Below are 20,308 nucleotides of genomic sequence, written 5' to 3'. Positions count from 1 at the left end.
TAATTTATGAATGTACTTATCTTCACGAGATCCTACCTATCTGAGTAGTCATGGGAAGGAAGAAGAAATAACCTTTTTATGTACATTGCTTTAATGTATGCTCCCCTATTTTTTTCTTTCTTTCTTCCTTCCCTCCTGCCCCTCCACCCCCCTTCCCAAGGAATACTTTGCTTGTTCAGACATTTTTTTACTGTCTGCACATGACTTTGTTGTAGCAAAACTCTGGAATCAAAATAACAGCTATTTTTCTAGCACAGAGACTAACATCCAGGTGGTGGTTTCTTTTGAATAAAGCACTACAGTTCCATAGCACTTAAAAGTAGAAGCTATACTCGCTGCTTAGCATTCCTGTCCTCTAGATTTCTTCTTGGATTTAGGTATCCATAGGTGTAGAAACATGCCTTAGCAATAACTATTGCAGTGCAAAAAGTGAAAGTTCAGACAATTTGCAGAAAATAGAATTAATTTCTAATAAACTGTAATTATGTCTCCCTGTCTGTTACTCTTGTTCATAACTGTAAAAAGTGCATTATTAGAAGTGATAGTCATTTTTAGTTTATTAGATTTTAGCTCAAAAATTAGATGGGCTGTTTAGTAGGCAATGGGTAAAAAAAGGAACTAGCTTTCAATTATGCCTTTATGCTGAAACATGGAACTGTTAATACTGTTTTTTTTCTTTGTAGAGATGGCAAAGTTTCATACTCAGAATTTCTTGAACAGGTTATTTATAGCAACAGTATTGTAAACCACTGAAACAAGATGAGTAATAAATTTTTGCAGGAGGCAGTTAGTAAAGGAAAGGATCTTGCTTGTAAAAGCATTTACTATTTAAACCTGATTATGATAGTATATATATAACATTAAGATGATTGATCAATTGATGGGTTAACATAAAGTATTTGCTTTTATCTAAAAGAAAGTTTCTAAGTCTGAAATGTGTGGGACTCTGAGGGAGTCCAAAAATGCACATGGGAAACATTTACCAAAAATATAGATGAAGCTTCTGTATAACTGTCTCTAAAAGTTTGGTCTGTTGATCTTAATGATCTGAAATAAACTATTTCTTTAAAAAGGAAAATGATCAGAGAATAATTCTAATGCTGGAGTCTAGGACACAGAAATCTAGGCAGAAGGGTATGTTGGGAGGCAGCTTTATAATAAGCAGTATTTGCTGTCAGCATTTCTACTAATAAATCAGTGATTTTTAACAGTATTATAACACCCTTCTGTGTTGACTGTCAAAAGCCTTCAAGTGGTGCTTTGTATTTTTGTAACTGAAAATGCTTCCTTGCTCTGTGACCTTGTTTTGCAAAGAGATGGACTGAATGTTTCTGGTTAGTAAGAAATTTTATATGTGAAATTTAAGTTTAAATATTGATTTAAAGCAGAATGTGTTATTTTACTCACTTTGTTTTGTCTAAACATACACAATGCCACTGAAGAACCTACAGAGCAACATAATAGACACAGTAGTTAACGGGAACGTTTCCTCACCGGTGTGGTAGTTAAAGGGATTAAAAGAATGTGCATCATATGAGATGGGATTAGTCTTTTGACACAGTGAGACTTCATATGACCTTGTATTCAGAGAATCTCTCAGGTTTTGGAGGGTTGGGTTTGGTTTTGGAGGTTTGTTGTTTTTCTTGCTTTGCTGATTAACCAGGCAAGTCATAATTCAGTTTTCTTGATTTCTAATTAGTTTTTGTTGGCATTTTTTTTTTTTTTTTGTACAATAGCACAACAGAATCCAACCACCCAACTACCAGGCAGACAACAGGAAATTGAAATAAACAGGCAGCAGCGTTACTTCCGTATTCCCTTCATCCGTCCCGCAGACCAATACAAAGATCCCCAGAACAAGAAGAAGGGTTGGTGGTACGCACATTTTGATGGGCCATGGATTGCTCGACAAATGGAACTTCATCCTGACAAGGCACCCATTCTTCTTGTAGCAGGTTGGTATTGAAAGCAAAATTCAGATGTTGGAAAGGTTCAGAGCTGACAACTTTAGAAGAAGAGGCTGATGGTACAGGTTTTTCACATTGTATCCTCATTTTTACATCAGCAGCTCTTGTATAGGCAGAATGTGAGGATTTGGGATTGCTGTTAATAGTGGCTAAATGTTACAAAATATCCCTTGAAGATGTAACCAATCATGCGTTTTACTTATACGTGTACTTTATCTGGGAATCCAAATGTGAGTCACTTTTTTCTTAGGTGTCCTCAGATCATTCACAGGATACCGTGTGAAGATAAACATCACAATTCATCTGTGAAAGTTCTACCCATCATTGCATTGGTTTTTTAGTCAGCTTTGGAAAATTACAGCAGTTTGTATCAAAACAAGTTGTGTGTGCGATATATTGCCTTTCCAGTTTGTTTAGTATGGTGCTGATAGCAAAGTGAAGCTTTTGCCACATTTATGCTGCCTGGATGGGGATCTAACTTGTTAATCTTAAACATCTAAAATAGAAACTAAATGCAGCAATGCATAGGTATAGATTCATCTGGTAATGAAATGCATCTTCCTGTTCTGGAGGATAATGAAAGGGGAGAAAACACTGGAGAAATGATGTTTATTGTTCTGTGTTTTGAGGTTTTGTATTTAACTTAGAAACTGAGGAAAAGGCCATAACCAATTTGTTTAGCTTCAAAGTGATGTTTTGCTAGCAAGAAAACTTCCTTTGTTTTCTGCTAATTATTTTTAATAGAATTCCGTACAGGAGCTGTGCCTGTTCAGTGTCAAAGCCCCTACCTAAAAGTAGCTCTGCTGTTGTGACTATCACATGCAATGGATCTCCTATTAAAAATAAGTTTAAAATACAGTGAGTGAGCTACACTCCTTATTTCATTGGATTCCTTGTGTCAGTCCCATTTGGTAAGTACTGTTTATTTAGCCTGGGAGGCTGACAGAATAAGAATACTGTCTACTTGATCAAAAGTCTCAAGTTTTTCATTGCTTTGCCTCTTTTAAACAAAATAAGAACAGAAATTTACTCTAAAACTGTGTAAAACTCAAAAGCGTAAAACAAATGCAGTTGTCATCCTGCAGTGGATTTCAGAAGAATATATATAAAGATGCTGATCTTCTCTGCTTCTTTCCTTTGTTCCTTTTTGCTCACTTTTTAAGCACAATTTTGTCAGTTGTAGCATATGATACTAGTTTTTTTCTGATGTGCTTTTCTGCTCTGTGTGTCACAACAAAATGAAACCAAAAACTGTCTGCGGACTGATTTCCTCATAAGCTCTGCAGTCTGTTAACAATGCAGAGCTTGAGAGGGGAAATCTAATTAAGAAAGATCTAATCAGTCTTTGTTAGAATGACGTAAAACCTTTTTCTTCTTCCCTTCATCATTTCAGGTAAGGATGATATGGATATGTGTGAGCTTAATCTTGAAGAGACTGGCTTAACTCGAAAGCGAGGTGCTGAAATTTTGCCGAGACAATTTGAAGAGATTTGGGAGCGCTGTGGAGGTATCCAGTATCTTCAGAATGCCATTGAAAGCCGACAAGCTCGTCCCACATATGCTACAGCTATGCTGCAGAACCTGTTGAAATAAATGATCATTTTGCACAGTAGCGTTTGAGAGAAGAACCCTTGCCTGTGATACAAAGGGAAGAGTTCCTCTGCACGACAGAGGACATAAACACATTCTATAATCATATTAGAGATGTTTAATATAAAGTGAACAGATTTTATTAATCATGAGGTTTGTTAATTTGTACTTTATGACGTTTAATTTCTGTAGTGACTTTTACTAGGTTTGAGGACCTTGAAGAAACTTCAGTCAGTGTAGCTTGTTGTGTTTTGTTTATATGTTGCATTTTCTTTACCAGTTTCTGTTATAACTCTTAACACTTGGGTACATATTGCTACCACCTTTTTGTAAAATCCCTCTTTAAAACACTGAGTCGTCAGCTTCAAGTGGTGGCCTAGTAAAGAGGATATGCTGTTTCTAATAACTGGAATCGTGAGGCCTTAGCTTTGACTTCTGTTCTGGAGAAGTTGGAGTATACTTTTATATAATCTGAGACATTTTATGTCCTGATTTGAAAACTGGTTAGTGTCTGTATTTACTTTTTCCAGAAAATGATGGGAAATCCTCCTAAATTTGAGACCCATAAATTCCTATTTAATGTGTTCTCTGTCTTGGTTTAAGAGAAATGGGTTTCTGTATATTCTGAGAAGAGCATTCATATATGTCAATATTGTGTAATATTGGAGGTACTCAAAGAATGTACTGCTCATTTGGGTTTATACCACTTCTCTCAGCTTCTTTTTTTTCTCTTTCAGTACAAATTTTCTTATACTTTTCTTTTCCTGACCAAATTTTGATTAGGAATTCTTGGATGGTTTGTTTATCCAGGTAGTGTAATTTCAATATATTATGCAAAACTGTCCAAGGCTTGTATCTGGAGTCATATAAGATTCAGGATAGCATAAGGGAAATATGTTCAGCTTTTTGGTGGCAGTATAACTTACCTGAATATAGAAGCCTGAGCCTCAGAGATCCTGTTTATTTTAGTTGTAATGAGATGCTCAAGGTCTGTATCTTCTATAGATTGTATAAAACTTTGGTCCAATAACATAATGCATCATCTTAATACTATGTGCTGATGAAATAGCTACAATTTTTAGTATACTGGAATATCGTATTGATTCAGACACTGAGCTTTATCTTAATTTCCTCTGCCAGGTTTCATAGCTTGCAACAGTTTCCTTATTAAGCAGTTTGTCATGGGAGGTTTTTTGGGTGGGAATTATTAATTTCATACAGTTTTAAAATGCATCTTGTTCACTTATGGAAACATTATTTTCACCATACTGGCCATTATTTCAACAAATTAAAATTGATTATGTATTATCTCTCTGATAGGAACTCAAAACATAAGTAGCTTGATGTCCAATTACTATTCAACATGATGTCAAAATGAACTGTTTCTCTATGAATTGACAGTTTGCTTACACTGTAGAATAATTTCCTCACTGTTTATTCAGTTTGAAACCTCTTGGAAACTTAAGTATATTTATGCATTTAAAAACTAAATTAATAAATTTCTCTGAAGCATGGAGAAGGCTCCCAATGCATACATCTTTTCCAAACTCTGATGTGGTTGCATGCCACAGTCTCCTTTTTGCTATAAATGCACCCCGTACTGTCATACATGTGGAGATACTTGAGCAATGTTTATGGGTCCACTGCATCAGGGAATCTCAGCTTCCCCTACCTACCCACTTCACTCTTCAGTCACGTGGTTTCAAACAAGAAAATGTTTTTGTTTTACCCAAATTCTTCACTGAAGCAGTGATTTTGCCTGGAAGATGGAAGGAGAAGTGCATCAGACTGCTGGCTAGCAAGTTGTGTACAAACCTGTACAGTGTTGCAGGAATCTAAAGGTGCTGCTTATGAAATTAAGATTACTGCTTTAATGTGTTACTGAATTGGAACTTGGTTTCAGGACTGCCAGTATCCAGAAACTTGGCACTGCAAGAAGCTATGATTGTTAATGAGATACAAAGAAGAAAAATCACTGAACTGATAGGGCCGAGGTGCCCTGCCCTGTATTTATTTCTATTTGGATTTAGCTTCTTGACTTAACATATTCAGTCTCAGTTTATATATATATATGAAACAGATCATATGAGACTGAACATGGTAATCATGTGTGTATGTACATACACATATATATGCTTAAATGTTTTAGTGTATATATGTATGTGTGTAAACACACTCATGGGGCACTTCAGGTAAATAAGACTGTTAACTGATTTTTCCCAGTCTGTTCCTTTGATTATGCCAGGATTTCCTTGACTGGCATCAGAAAGAAAATATATTTTCAGAATGGGGTATGCAAGAAATTTTGTTAACTAAATGACAAACAGATATCAGCTATCAGGGAAATTAAATTGACTTTGAAATAGTGGCAGAGGAACTGGTGGCTGGATGGTCTCAAGTGAGATGTTCTCAAATGAGATGTTCCCACCTCTCTGCATTGCTCCTGCAGTATGCCTTAGACAGGCAGAAGATGCATTCCAAAAATCAGGGTAGTCCAGTTTGTTTGGTTTTTTTTGTTTTATTTCTTTTTTTTTTCTCTGCACTAAAAGCAGGATCTGCCTCAAGTTTTACTGATCCTTTTGTGCAGCAAAATTAATTTTCAATTCATTTCAGATTTTTATTTTTTTCTTTTACACATCAGGCAATATTGAGCTGCTGACATATTGTTTCTATAGTCCTGTCTATGGTGTCAGATAATTATGCTGCTGGTTGATTTGGAGAGGAAATAAAAGGCATGGGGTGAGGACTGATCGGTAGGATGATAGTGTGCCTAATGCCCTTCTGATCTGTGGTTATAGTGAAACATTTAATTTGTCATTTTAAAGCGCAGTGATGAGGTAAACATGTTGGCTTGGTTCTGTGTGTTTGATTAAAAGGAAAAATAGTAATTCATCCTGCCTCAGTGAAGCTGCCCACCATAGTTGAGATCTTCTGCATGAAGCACTCCCCAAAACACAGGAAAGGTAAAAAATTAGCATGTGAGACTCCTCCCTGATTAGGTGACCCAGGAAAATAGGAATTTCCTAGAGAATGTGTCTTCAAGATCACCAGGTCATTAAGTACTTGTCTTTCATCTACTGATAAGATTGTTTTTCTTCACCTATTTGAATTCTTCGGGGTTTTCTCCAAAATCTTTATTTAAAGTATTTAAATGACCTCCTAATCCTGTACTGAAAATTAAAAAAATAATAAATAAATACATTCCATGTTGAAATATCAGTTGTATCTCTCTTGCTGTTTTGTCTTTAAAGATTTAAAGCCTAATAAGTTAATGGTAAATTAATTTATGAATAGTATAACAGGATTTCTGGGCTGGAGCTGCGTGCTGCTTTTCTATCAGAAATTTGTGGTACTTAAAGCTACTGTAGTAGAGATTTTGTCTGTACCTTTGAAGGTAAGTGTTCCTCTAAAATAACACTCTGGTATTAAAAAAACTACGGTTTTGGTACCTCATTTCTCAGTATTTGTTGAAACAAGTATCTTCTTTCATTACTGTTTTTGTAACCTTTGTTGCTATCACTTCCAATGTATTTAGCACTTGCCATGCTGTGTTTTATGTGCATCATTTTTTGGTTTAGATCATGGTAATCAGTGACAAGTGAAACCACTTGTACGTTGAGATTGTGCATGGCAGGAAAAGCTTTATGTTTTATTCAGACTTTGATACCTGGGAAGATACAATTTTGTTTCCCTTTCTCTACAGCTTTCAGCTGTAGCTTTACATACATGTAGTCTTAAGGTAATGTGATGTGTTTTAGCGTGAGATCAGATACCAGTTCAATTCCTTGTGAAATGTTCAAGTAAATAGTTTTATTATATTTTATTGAAATACAAAAGGCATACATCCAGCAAATATATTTGGTAATTAATAGTTGAGATAAATACAGTCATGAATAATCATTATTAAAATACACCTTTTAAAATGACTAATTTTTTAATCTGACTAGTGGTAACTAGTAGAATTGAAATACACTAAACACATACAAAAATACATTTGTGGTGAAAAAAAAATCGAATGCTTTCAGCATTCTTAATGCATTCTTAACTTAGGTGAGCAAGAGTGAAAAGCTAGTGTTTGTTGGCAGGGATGACATCCAGTGCACTGCCAGAAGTATTTGTAGAATTTTATTCTGAAGCATAACTGTGTAAAACCACATCTTAGGTTTCAAAAACTCAACCTTGTATTCTTGGTGCATTGCCTTCATTTATACACAATCACCAGCTGTGGTGGTTTTGCAGGCAGATCTGTGCAGTTAATTGTTTGGAATCGTACAGTTCTTTTGAGCATAGATAATACGGTAAACTAAAGATCAATCTTGGCTATGGTATCTGTGCGATATGAAGCAGGAAGAATTGTCACTAAATTCAGCTGCTATTCTGAATGCAGGAAAGTTTCCCATCTGAATGAGGAGCTATCATCCACCTTAGTCATGAACTTTGTAGAAGCTCAGTTTGAGCTGTAAGTACAACTTCTGGTATGCACCAAGCAGCAAGTAGTGCCTGGGTATTGTACAACACTGGTATGACATAAATACAGATATACTCAAGAAAAAGATATTCTAGGTAAAATAATACTCGTACTTGAATCAACATTGTGCATCCATAGAGCATAAATTACTAAGCCTATAAAATACTTAATGGCCACACATTGTCTGCTTAGATTCCTTCTAAAAAAACTAAGAGTAACCTTTCAAAATCATTCATATGTATACCAAGTTCAAAGCATGCATGCTCATGCATGGTTCTGTAACCTACTTGCTCCTGGGGGGGTACTTTTGAATAGAAATCTCATGTTCTGAAAAGGTGACACTGCTGGTGGTGTGCCTCAGCAAGAAGTTTGACATATTAGGATAACCTGGCAGTTTAACTGTCACCAGAAATTAAACAGTGAAGTGTGTATGTACATGTGTATAAATAATTTGTTTTTACAGAAAAACAGGAATCTGATGTTCCTAGAAGCCATTAAAAAATTAATCCCAACTTCTGTGTGATTTTGCGGTGTGAGCGCTGTAGAGAGACAGAATGAAGAAGTTCCCAAGCACTTTTCATGTGTCCTTGGGTTGGTGTTTGGTTCACACAGCTCTTAGTTCTGTGTTTGCCTCTTCCATTGGTGTATGTTAAGGGAGGATAAGAAAAGGGCATAGACATGTAAAGTTTCATCCAGTTTTACCAGAATGGTTGTGACACACAGTATTGAAAGAAATAACTTCTCTGCAAAACCTGTTTCTAGCACTTGGCTCTCACATAAAAACACCAGTAAGATGTGCAAGCAGTGGTGGCTGAATGTTGATGTCTTAACACTGGTGACTTCTGACTAGGCAAAGCTGAGATGTGATCAGATAGCTGGTCAATTGGGTCATCTTGTTTTTCTTTAATAAAGCTTTTTAAAAATGTGTACTGATTTTAGAGCTAAAATGTTGCATCTTTAGGAATCCTTGAATTATTTTCATATGCGTAGTCAACCTGACGTCCAGGCTTGAATCATGCAGGCCTTCTTTTCTTTAATACCTGTAAGAGAAACTCTTATGAGACATTTGAACAGCTTTTTTTAATTTGAAGATGTATTATTTATTTACTAGTAATAGGCAGGGTCTCACTAAAATCTGTTGAAATGATCTCTAGTTCATGGTAAGGAGAATTGAATTAATCCCGAAGTTACTTTTTACATACTAAAACATACCACTACATACCACTGAGCTCAGAGTAAAATTACTGGTTTTCCTCCCTGATGTAACCATGTTGTGTTTCTGTATGAAAAAACAAACAAGTGCCACTGATACCTGAATCTGAAGAGCATATTTTTGACTGTAAAGTAACAAGAATGCAGCGTGCTGCAAAGGAAGCTCTATCTGAAGTGCCTGCAAGAGTCACAGTTACAGCAGACCTGGGAGAAATTAAGCTTTAGGATGTTTGGTTTCTGTGTGTCTTTTTAAATGGCAAGGTGTCAACTGTGCCATGCAGATTGGAAACTGGTAGAACCTGACACCTGGTATTCTCAAACAAAGAGCTTAGCACTTCCAGCTCTGTACTGCACTTAAGGTCATCTTTACCCTGTATTCTGGTAATGAAACACTAAATCTCCAATATTGGTGGGGGAGATCTAACAGGCTAACTTGTGGTAATTATTTTAATCCAAAATTCCAATTTGTTCGATGATCCAAGTGACTGACATGAGGGCGAAACAAATGGCAGTCTTTGGCTTCATCTCAAATGTCATTTCAGTCATCTTTCTTGGTGGCTGAGTCAGTTCTTCGGAGGATCGTGCTATGTGGCAGTTACTGGTTTTGATAAGCAAAGAATGAGGTATTTTATATATTTCTTGGGGACAATCTATAATGACTTTTAAACTTCATCTGAATTAAATCAATGAAGTGGTCTTCCTGCCAATTAGATTCAGCATTGTGAAACAAACTATTCTACCAGTGCTTTATTTCCAAAGCTGCTGAGCTATATCATGTCAAATACTTCTTGGTCCTCTAAGATTTTATCTAAGGTTGTGAAACCTGATTTTTTTTGTGGTATCTGTTGCAGCACAGTTATTTCACAAGCTTAGAAAAGTTTGTGGAAAACTCTTTAGAAGGTGATTTTTCCTTTCAAGTGTTATATCTGTCACTGAATTTTGCCAGATAATGCCGTGAGAAGGAAGCTTGCTTGCCTGTGCTGTGTACAAGCACAAGTAAATGTTTATACAGAAGCATCTGTTAGACCAACTGAACAGTAATAGACTTCACAGAGAGTTGAACCTAAGACCCTTACAGCTGTAAAGCAAGGTGCTCTATTTTTTAGCACCTTTGTCACTGAACAGAGAAGGTCCAGCACAGTCACTAACAGGGAGAGCAGACACTGCAAGAGAAAAGCTGTGTTTTGAATGAGGTTGTGTCTTTGGCTTTTGCTTCAAAGAAGTAGAGAGCACATATTTAGGTGAGGTAGTCAGCAGAAAGTCAGGTCGACAGGGTTTTTGAGAGCTTCAACATCTTTGACTCCCAAATACATCAGGCCAACTGGATGTGGACTTACTGGCCTTATGTCTCAGTCTCAGTGAACTGATTCACTTGAGTAGCTCATTGTCATGTTCTTTTTTGGCCCAAAGAAATAGGACTCACAGTCGTTTTATACCTCATATTATTCTATTGGTGGAATTAGATGCACCAAATTCCCAGACACCTCACCATGTGTAGAGACAGCTGTGGTTTTCAGCTGTTTGTAAGAACTTGTGTTTTCTACTGAGCTTAGAGAAAAGGAAGAGCAAGTTCTTCACCTGGACGTGAAACATGCTTGTTAGTTCCTGGATGACTAATTAGGTAAAAATCCAACCAAATAAACTAGCTCCGATAATCAAGTTTTGCAGTAGTTTTCCACGTAGTGCCCCTGTAATTAAACTGGAAATATTTTTCATGCTTAGGAAGAAACTGAAGGTTATTTTGGCTTCTGCTGGAATGTCATGCTTATTTTCCGATACGCCTTTATAAATACAGAGCTGTATTTACTGTAGATATGTCCTAAAAAGCTCTCACTGGTGTCAGTACACATTGAAAACCAGAATTTAAAGACTGGAATTTTCAATTTAGCCTAAGAGTTCTAGATATCCACCTCCTCCTGAAAACTGAATTCAAGAGCCCTGCTCTGGTTTTAAGGAGTTTTCTCAATTGTGATATGGCAGTGGTGCTCTTTGTTTCAGTTAATGAAAGCTGTGTTGCACATATGTTTTTCTTCCTCTACTGAATTTTTTCACATCATCAGAATTATGTTCAACATAAGGACTCTGATGTAAACACCCGTTTTGAACTTAAGTAATGGTGAAAAATGGCCAAAACCACCTAATTTTTTTTAAAACCCATTTCTATTTTGTGATTGCCTCACTTCTCATTAATTTCCTTACTAGATCTTGCAACGAGCTTTGTCAATATACTGCAGACAATTCAAATAGAGTCTAGACGACACAGGCCTGGTTTTCTCCCACAGATGAGCCATTTTATTCCTTTCATAAAATATGTAATGCTTTTGTAAGTAGTAAGTTTAAGTAGTTCAGCTGGTGTGAAAGTTGCTTTACAGTTACCCACAGTCACATTTCTTTTAAGATGAATATAAAGTACAAATTGCAACCGTCTGTGCTTTTTTGTCAGCAGTGAAGTCAATTCATTCTTAAATTGCTGCTTCCTGCTTGACTTGTCCATCTCTATCTCTGTGTTCCAGTCCCCAGCATCGTCAGCTCAGTCTGTAACCATGACCCGAAGAACCTGAGAGACCAGACCTGGGTATGATGAAGATCAGTGAAACTGAATCTTTCCACATGGTATCACTACTTGTTCCTTCATTTGCATATCAACTGGCTCAAACCAAGAGTTCACATTACCTGTGTATGGGGTCTCCCATAGTGTATAGCTAGTGCCAGGGTAATCCTGTACTGATACTCCTCTCAGTAATAATGGCTACTAACAGCTGTCATGAAACTGTTTTGCTGTAATTGGGCTGTGATTCAGATAAATGAAAATGGTGAAGTCAAACCTTTCTGTCTTTGAGAGAGCATACTCAGATACAGCAGGTTTAAGAGACAGTCTGGCAATTTTTAGAGAATTTCTTGACCCAGCTTCCCCCATCTCTCCTGACATCAAAGATACAAGAGGTTGCATGCTGCAAAATGAATGTTTGAAATATGAGCAGTATTATGCTCGAATTAGAACTCCTACTTTTTCAAACTCTGTGTAGCTTAAACAGGCAAAATTTACCTTCAGACGAACAGTTATTGCTATTTGAAACCTCCCCTTTGGATTGCATTTTGTCTTGGTTTGTTACTTTAGACACACATTCTTCCTTTATGTGGATCAGTGAATGGCACATTATCAAATGGGCATTAAAATTAGCACATAAGAAGGGATTCTTGTGGTCGTATCAAGCATCCAAAACCACTGTATGGAATTAATATAGAGGCTTCCTGGTAACATTGATAAAAAGGAAACTGAACAGATTCTTAAAGGTCTTGAAAATGGTCACAAACCTTGGTTTTATCTGGCTGATGCTGGAAATGAAGTATTTCAGAGACTAACTTGTCAGTCTTGGCTTTGTAACCTCATCTGGTGACCTACAGCAGTTTAAAACAAAACAAACAGAAACACTAGATTAATTACTTCACTAAATCATAAACAGCACTCCAATAAACTGGGCCACCAAAGCCATGCAAGAGAGCTGTAAGGAAAGCAGTTCTACAGTCCTGTTACAAAACCTATGCAGCAGAAAAAGTGGAAAGCAAGTAAATTAATTAGTATTTTTAGTCCTGAAATTACCAAGCAAGAGATTACAATTGGATTTGAGTCAGTTGTAGAGTTAATACATGAAAATAGACCTGTTATTTGAGGTGGGGCTGTTTGCTGCGGGATAAGAAAAGCATTTCCATGCATTTTACCTCCAGGCTGAATTGTGTTTTCGAGTTCGTGTAATGCTTCATGATCAATAATCTCTGAGGAACTGAGACAAGCACTTACACTGCAAGCCGTGTGACAAAAGCTAGTTATGGGCTCATCGTGCTCAAAAGCAGGATTAATCCTTATAGCATTTTCTGAACTGCAGCTGTTGAGAGTAGGACTTCTACAATGCAGAACAGTTTTGTTTAGGTAAGAGTTTAAATTGCAAAAGAAAAAAAATGAATATTTGAAATGTGAAGAAAAAGATTGTGAGCATCTTACTGCAAATTAGAGTTTCGTTTGCTTTTTCTTCTTAACTTAATAATTAAAATGATGACAAGAAAAACGAGGCTTAGTAAGCCAAGAAGGAGAGGTTTAAAAATGAAGGGTTGTGTGGGTTCTGGAGCAAATTTTGCACAGCGCTGTCCTTGGTAAAGCTCGTGTCTACGTGCAGGGCATCTAAAATAGGGAGAGGAAGAGAAAAATGTGCAGAACTTGAAGGCATAACATACAGAGTACCTCAAATGAAAACAAAGCAAAATCTGCAATTAAATATAAGCACAGTATTCCCAATATGATTATGTGTCTGTATCAAATAGTGCATGAACAAAGGAATGATAATATTCTTAGATCCATGAGAGTGAGTGCTAAATAAAAAGACACTGATACATTCTTTGGCAGCCTACAATTTTTAAGGAAATTCTGCATTTGGAACATCTCTGACAAATGTCCAGCCCCACAGGTGAAGTTGAAATAACATTTGCCGTTTAGAGCTGTAGAAGTGTGTTTTTGAGGAATGTCTAAGCACATTTTTGAGGCTTGTATTCTGTTTATTGGTGATCTTAATCTGAAATAAGAGTTCTACTACAAATAGGTCCCTTTAAAGTAAGGGAGAAGATACCCATATTTTACATGAGAGCACAGGGCTTCTAGTTAGTGGAAAAACTACTGTGGCTCTGAATAAATTCAAAAGCAGTACAAGTGCTTGACTAAAGCAAATAATAGGCTGTAATTTTCTCTCTGCAGACTGTACGAGTTTGCACAAGCTGTCAGTCTGTGACTGGTGGCAAGTTTGTAACTTGCTGTAGTTCACAAAATGTTTTATTTATTATATTTAATACTTTTATCCTTCTAAATGATGGTTTGGTTATTACTATGCATCAAGTCAGGGTTTTTCTGAAAGGGAAAGGTATTACTTTCCTTAGTGCATTGGTCTTGGAAGAGTAGGCTTTATAGACCTTGCTACTTCAGTAAAGTTCTGAATAGGACCTTGTTAGCTCAAAGGCTGATTCTAACACCAAATACTGCAGCTGCACTAATGTGACTCTGCAAGTCAGGAGTTTAGCAATAACTGTGGTGAGTTCAGTGTAATCTATTATAGTTTCTGTGATGCCCACTGCATAAAATGAATTGTGGCAGTTATGTTGCTGCAGTGAAAATATATGAATAATTTGCTCAGTAGTTTTGTTTTTTGATCTTAACCCCACGTACATGTAAAGATGTATCATTAACCTGGTAGTGCCAATGTTAAGAGAGAATAAACAAGTGAGAATTTTAACTTCTCTCTTGCTTATACATGGTGCCATACAGTACTTGTCTACCACTGTGTAGTTGAGTAAACAGTTTCACAGCATGCTCTGGGGAGTTCTATCTTTACAATGAGATGAAACCTGATGCTTTGAAAAGAGAATTAATATTTTCAAGTACTGTGGTAGCTCTCAATATTGGCTTAACATCATTTCATGTAAAAGTCATTATGGAACGTGTAATCCTAGGGTATATTTGCAGTTAGGAGGAGCTGCTAATCTTCAAGTCTTTCCCAGAAAGCCCTGAAAGCTGCCTCAGCCTTCACATGCTTTATTGGGTGGTCTGAAATCAGAACAGGGTTTATAGGTGTGCTTGTAAGAATATTGATTTTCTTTTTAATATGCCTTAGAAAAATGTGGTTTCTTGAAATACTGCTGTGTAATCAATAGCAATGTGAATGTGTTATTTCATTTTTCCAGCATGTATTTCAAAATCAGAAAAGAATGCACGGCTTCGTACATGTCATCTCTGCCCGTGTTGCTGAATTCCTAATGAATTTCTACAACACCCCTAAAAACCCCTAGATTGTGATGGCCTGTGCATACTAATAGGAAAAGGATTTGTCCAGAGCTAGGCTATTTATACTGAAGAAGGGAAGTGCAGTGTAGCTCAAAGTGTCTGAATGTTGAGGTCTTGGCTTATTACCCTTGGCTTATTTTCATTTGCTTTTGCAAAATGTATATTCAGCCCTACTTGTTCGTGCAATAGATATACCAGGGTCTGTTAACAGAATTCAAGTTAAGTACTATTTATTTACCTGCAGACAGCTCCTCTTCCTGGAACTAACTCACATTTCCCGCCGTTGATGCAAAGCTGCGGCTCCAGCTCACACAGGCTCCGGCAGGGCAATCCGTCTTGACTTGCGTAACCAGGTTTACAGAGGCAGTCAGCCTCTTTCGTCCACTCATTCATTATGCATTCAGAAAACTTGTCACATGCCATGAATTTGCACGGGTCTGCCTGATCAGCTGTAAAGGGTGGGTGAATCATTAATGCATTACCCCGAAGAAACTTGGCAGGCTTTGAGACAGCTAGAGAAGACAGTTCATTCACATTTATTGGCCTCCTACTTGTGCATGGTAATCGAATGTAGCCTAGCATAAGAGGACACACACTGTTCTTTCTGTAGGTGACACAGCGGGCATGCAAGCTTATATTTACTTACAATTTGTTTACTCCATCACTATTAAGCTGTGATTTTATTTTCATCTCACTGACAAGAATTTTCACATTCAGATATTTTTATTATTAGTTTACTGTAAGTGCTAGTTTTATGATCATGGATATTATGCTACAGCTTTGCCTATGAATAGAAATACTTTCAGCTGTAATGATCTTAAACACATAATTTAGGACATTACAAGGGAAAGGAATTTGATTATTTAATATTGCACAATACTGTGAGGACTGCAACCTAGAAGCACTGTCCAGGGAAAGTGCATGCTGTAAAGGTATGTACATGTGAACTCTAATGAGTGGGCATCAAAGTAATGCAATAACTTACAAGATAAATTTATTCCCTTGTTTATATTCGGGGGGGGGAGAAGAAAAATTTCAAGTATTTTGTTTTGGTTTTTTACTGGATTTTGGATATTACATAATTTAGTTTCTAATGAAACAGAAAAGGGGATATTAATTCTTACAGATACTTTTCTTACCCCACACAGAATTGCACTTCAATCAAAACCAGAACTCTTACAAAGGGAAAATGGTTAATAAAAGAGTTTGTATGATTAAGGACTTAATTAAAACAGTGACAGCTACATTAACTGCATGTTTCTTGTAAGTCTCTCCCTAGTGTCAATGGTCAGTTTACATTTATAGTATTGGAAATAAAGGTTGATACTGCTAATAAGGAGGCATGGGCTCTGTCGAAGCATTACCCAGGGTTGTATGCTGCAGTCCTGCAGTTTGCAGAAGCTGAAAGGTCTCAGTTCATTTCCATTTGACAAGTAACCTTGGTGTGATTATTTCACTGGGTTACAGGGTCATTTTTTCATGGTAATGTTTCATTTTCCTTAACAAAGCGTTGGGCCACTTACCTGCCATACCTTGTCATCTCTTCTGTGTTTTCACTTTGTTTAGATTACAAAAATAGTGCATGCAGGTATTTTTAAAAACCCACTGTATTATTCTTTATGGCATTACTTATGACCAATGCTGGCAGCCCTTTGCAGATGCAGAGTCTTGATAGGTTTTCACTGTCAGTTCCCACCAGTGTTTCAGTTTAGTATAACGTTATTACCACTAGATGGCTCTTACTTTCACAAGAACTAGTAATTTGATTTAATTACCTTAATTTACTCAGCAGGTTGGGGTTGGTTTGTTTGTTTGTTCATTTGCTTATTTCTTTGTTTTCTAAAGTAAAAGACAGGAGGTCTTTGAAACACCTGTATGGGAATATACTGGCTTTCTAAACCTAATTTATTCTATTTTGATATGTTACTACTGCTTGTAAACCTTGAAATAACAGTACTCCCATCAAACTCTGTGTGAGATCGTTTTCTGGAATTAGTGTTGAAATACCACATCAAGGTGAAAGATTTTAATTTTATTTTTCTGTGTTTGCATTTTAGAAGCTTTCTAATTCTGATGTCTATTTATTGAATATTCACTACCAAAGCAGAGAACATGTGGTACCCCGAAGTTCACTCTTTCTAGTGAACTCATTTAATACTTTATTCAGCAAAACATCCATTTATCATGAGCATATTAGAAAGTTTGAATAGTGTGCCTTGTTAACTTTCTTTACCACACACCATCTATGCTCTTTGTGGCCACAAGGAGATAGGTAAATGAAAATAGATTAGCAACTGCCTACATGAACTGTAAATGGATTTTTGCTCTGGAACAGTCAGAGATCTGTACATAAAAAGACAGATTAACCAAAACTGCTAAAGGCATCTGCATGCTAAGGTATTGGTATAGTTCTTCTCCATGCCCATGAAATTAAATTCAGCCCTTGAAATTATTACCAGACTCTGAAAATAGATCCAGACTTCAAATTTATAAAACAATATAGTTTGTGAAACTTTAAGTTTCTGACATTACAAGTGTCCAGATGTCTTACAGGCTTCCTACTTTTTAAGAAAGACTACAGACTTACTTGAACGGTACTAAACCAGGAGGGATTCTGGAATTCCAACTCTATGGAGTGCTACAGATAATAGTTCTGCTCTGGTCAGTGAGCATTTGTACAATCCAATTGCTCCTAGAAATTATCTCCTTCTGTCTTGAACTCTGTAGCTCTTAAAAAACAGATTTAATGACTCTGTAAACTATGGTTTGCTTACAACATTGCAAAAATCATCAGAAATTATGTTTAAATACTCAAGTGCAACATTTCCATAAGTCGCTTCTGTAAGCTGCACATGACTGTTCTTCATACCTGCCTTTGCCCAGCCCTTATTCTAGAGAATTTTTAGTTCACTATGTTTGGCTCTGAAAAGCAGTTGGTGTATATGGACAGACCAACACCTCCACCTAGCATTTCATTATAGTATGAAAATATGTCTGTAGATAATTTGGGTTTTTATCTTATTACTCCTGATCACTGGGAGACTGTTGTTAATACTGTTATTTCCAAAACAGGGATGCTTCTGAAGCTATAACAATCTGAAAAAGATTATCTGCTTGGTTTTGATTTTGCACATACATTATTACCACAATCTTACCTGGCTCAATATCCAGGGAATAGCTGTCAATCTCCAAATTGAGGTGCTGGGCTGCAGCATCACAGAAATCTTCCAAAACACAATGTACTGCTTCTGTGATATTGTATGGCACTGTCCTGGCGAATTTCATTTTGCTATTCACAATCACACTTCCATTCCTGAAGTTAAGTATTTCCAGTTGCTTAAAACCTGTGAGGTTGGACTGAAGGTATGGAAGTAGCTGCAAAACAGAAAATCGCCTTTTATTTTAACTTAGTGTTAATGTCTACCCACTAGTTATTTATCTTATAGTAACTTGTCGTTATTGAGTAAACACATCATGCGTTTATTTGTCTGAATTTAATGCAGTTGTTAAACTCTACCACCAAATCCACTTTTCTTTTAGCACTGTGTTCTGACTTTTGTGTCTTTCTCAATAATATATTGAGATGGATGGACAGCAATTTTCCCTGTAATGAAATGCATAGCAGCTAGGGAGTTTATTCATCTGGAAGAGAAAAAAATTACCTCACTCAAAAGCCAACTTTAATTATTTTCAAATATTCAATCCAGGCAGGTTAGAGCATAACATAGTAGGTGCATTACTGAGCTGACCTGCTGCCCTATTGTATCCATAGAGAAAATCCAGATCTAATCCCATTCCCCTGCTAAGCTATGATAAGTTTTAAAAGGCCTGTTTTTAAACGCAGCATGTAGACACAGCCCTTAGTGTAATCAGCACTGCTATACTGCTGATGTGAAGCTAAGAAAAAGACAAATAAATTACATGCCAGCCATATATCTGGAGTCTCTCGAACAAGTAGAAAATGTCATGACTGACTTCATGAACTTTCTTCATACCCTGAGGGCATCCTAGGCTTATGGAGCCTTTCAAAATACAGCTTTATCAGACTGAATTGTAGCAGGGTCTGATATTATCAAAGTACTCTGCTCTTCAGTATATTTCTTTAAACTGTGCCTGTCTATTGCAATATGTTGTTCAAGTTGATTTTTCACCTACCAATTGCATGAACTGTTGTTCTAGTGCTTTGTATTCTGTTGAGCTCCTATTGAAGAGGTCATCAGAAAAGTGCATGTTGGTTACCCTCAGGCTGAAGAAAACCACTAGCTCTTTGCCTTTGGCTGCGGTTGTCATGGAGCTGGTAGTTACATATTTCAGCGTAGGAGCTGGGGTGGCTTCTGCAGGCTCAGTTGTCAGCACTGGGATATAACCGCTGCCATGCTCCACTTCATCCAGTGTGGCTGTGCTCATCATACCAATGTGATCTAACTCTGCAGCAATATCCTGCACTCCTGTCCCGGGCACTGTGGAGTCTGGTACCTCAAGGGACTGTTTGATGATCTCTGAGAGGCTGTAGGATGGGCTGGTTGCTGAAGGCAGCAGTGCTGTTTGATCTGATGGTAGCACAGCTGTAATAACACCTTCAGGCTGTGTGGTAGAGAGATCACTTGAACCAATAAAGAAAGGCAAAGTTTCATAAGTGCTGGCTGGCACTAAAATGTCATCACCTGATGATTCTGGTTCATCCATGATCTTAACTGCTGCAGAAAAACAGGGGGAAAAGAAATAGCTACTTGAAAAGCAAGCATAACAAACATCAAGCATGGAAACAACACATTTATTGTATTCTACTGAAGCATTTAAAAAAAAAAAGTATCAACACTACCTAAACACGAAAATGATATTTCCATCACCAAGGCAAGATTACTGGAATAAAACAACTCATCTACATGAGGTGGATTGAGTAATGAGATTTCTGTGGGTACTCTGTTTAAATAATCATAATTACACTTGGTAAGTATTTCCCGAACCTTTCCAAAGCACATTCTTGTTTTGAAGGTACGTACTCACACTGTCAGTTTATATTGACTGAAAGAGTAGATCGCATCTTTGAGCTGTCTGCTCAGATCACTTGTCTGCTGGAGTCATTTTGTTCCCCTCTGCAAGAGGTTGAAGCCATTATTTGCCAGCACTCATAAACAGTAATCACTGTTATGAAAAACAGTGCAGTCTCTTCAGATGCAAACTGAAGAGAGCAAAACTGTGCCAACTTCCCTAAAAGACATCAGTACCAGTGAAAACAGATTTAAA

The 20,308-nt window shown here is 36.9% G+C and overlaps 2 protein-coding genes across 7 annotated transcripts in view; one reads left to right on the top strand and one right to left on the bottom strand.

The window, feature by feature from the left end:
* Positions 1–6,776, top strand: part of MYO6 (myosin VI) — a 79,069-nt gene extending 72,293 nt beyond the window's left edge. For all 4 annotated transcript variants that reach the window (XM_061358396.1, XM_061358395.1, XM_061358393.1 and 1 more), the window contains 2 exons: positions 1,737–1,955; positions 3,361–6,776. In XM_061358396.1, coding sequence (XP_061214380.1) covers positions 1,737–1,955; positions 3,361–3,560 — 419 coding nt within the window. In that variant the 3' untranslated portion in view covers positions 3,561–6,776. The remainder of the gene's footprint in view (positions 1–1,736; positions 1,956–3,360) is intronic.
* Positions 6,777–8,711: 1,935 nt separating this feature from the next.
* IMPG1 (interphotoreceptor matrix proteoglycan 1) overlaps positions 8,712–20,308 on the bottom strand; it is a 60,033-nt gene continuing 48,436 nt past the window's right edge. For 2 of the 3 annotated variants that reach the window (XM_061358389.1, XM_061358391.1), the window contains 7 exons: positions 19,217–19,758; positions 18,217–18,436; positions 15,300–15,510; positions 13,238–13,414; positions 12,958–13,139; positions 12,553–12,636; positions 8,712–9,065 (listed from right to left, as the gene is read on the bottom strand). In XM_061358389.1, coding sequence (XP_061214373.1) covers positions 12,605–12,636; positions 12,958–13,139; positions 13,238–13,414; positions 15,300–15,510; positions 18,217–18,436; positions 19,217–19,758 — 1,364 coding nt within the window. In that variant the 3' untranslated portion in view covers positions 8,712–9,065; positions 12,553–12,604. The remainder of the gene's footprint in view (positions 9,066–12,552; positions 12,637–12,957; positions 13,140–13,237; positions 13,415–15,299; positions 15,511–18,216; positions 18,437–19,216; positions 19,759–20,308) is intronic. The other variant, XM_061358390.1, reaches the window with a different exon arrangement.

The sequence above is a fragment of the Neopsephotus bourkii genome, unplaced genomic scaffold (assembly GCF_033783945.1).
Source record: "Neopsephotus bourkii isolate Nb327-2 ecotype Australia unplaced genomic scaffold, CSIRO-AGI_Nbou_v1 NB_941, whole genome shotgun sequence".
Taxonomy (NCBI): Eukaryota; Metazoa; Chordata; class Aves; order Psittaciformes; family Psittacidae; genus Neopsephotus; species Neopsephotus bourkii.
The sequence above is the reverse complement of the archived record's forward strand: the minus strand, read 5'-3'. Positions and strand labels throughout refer to the sequence as shown.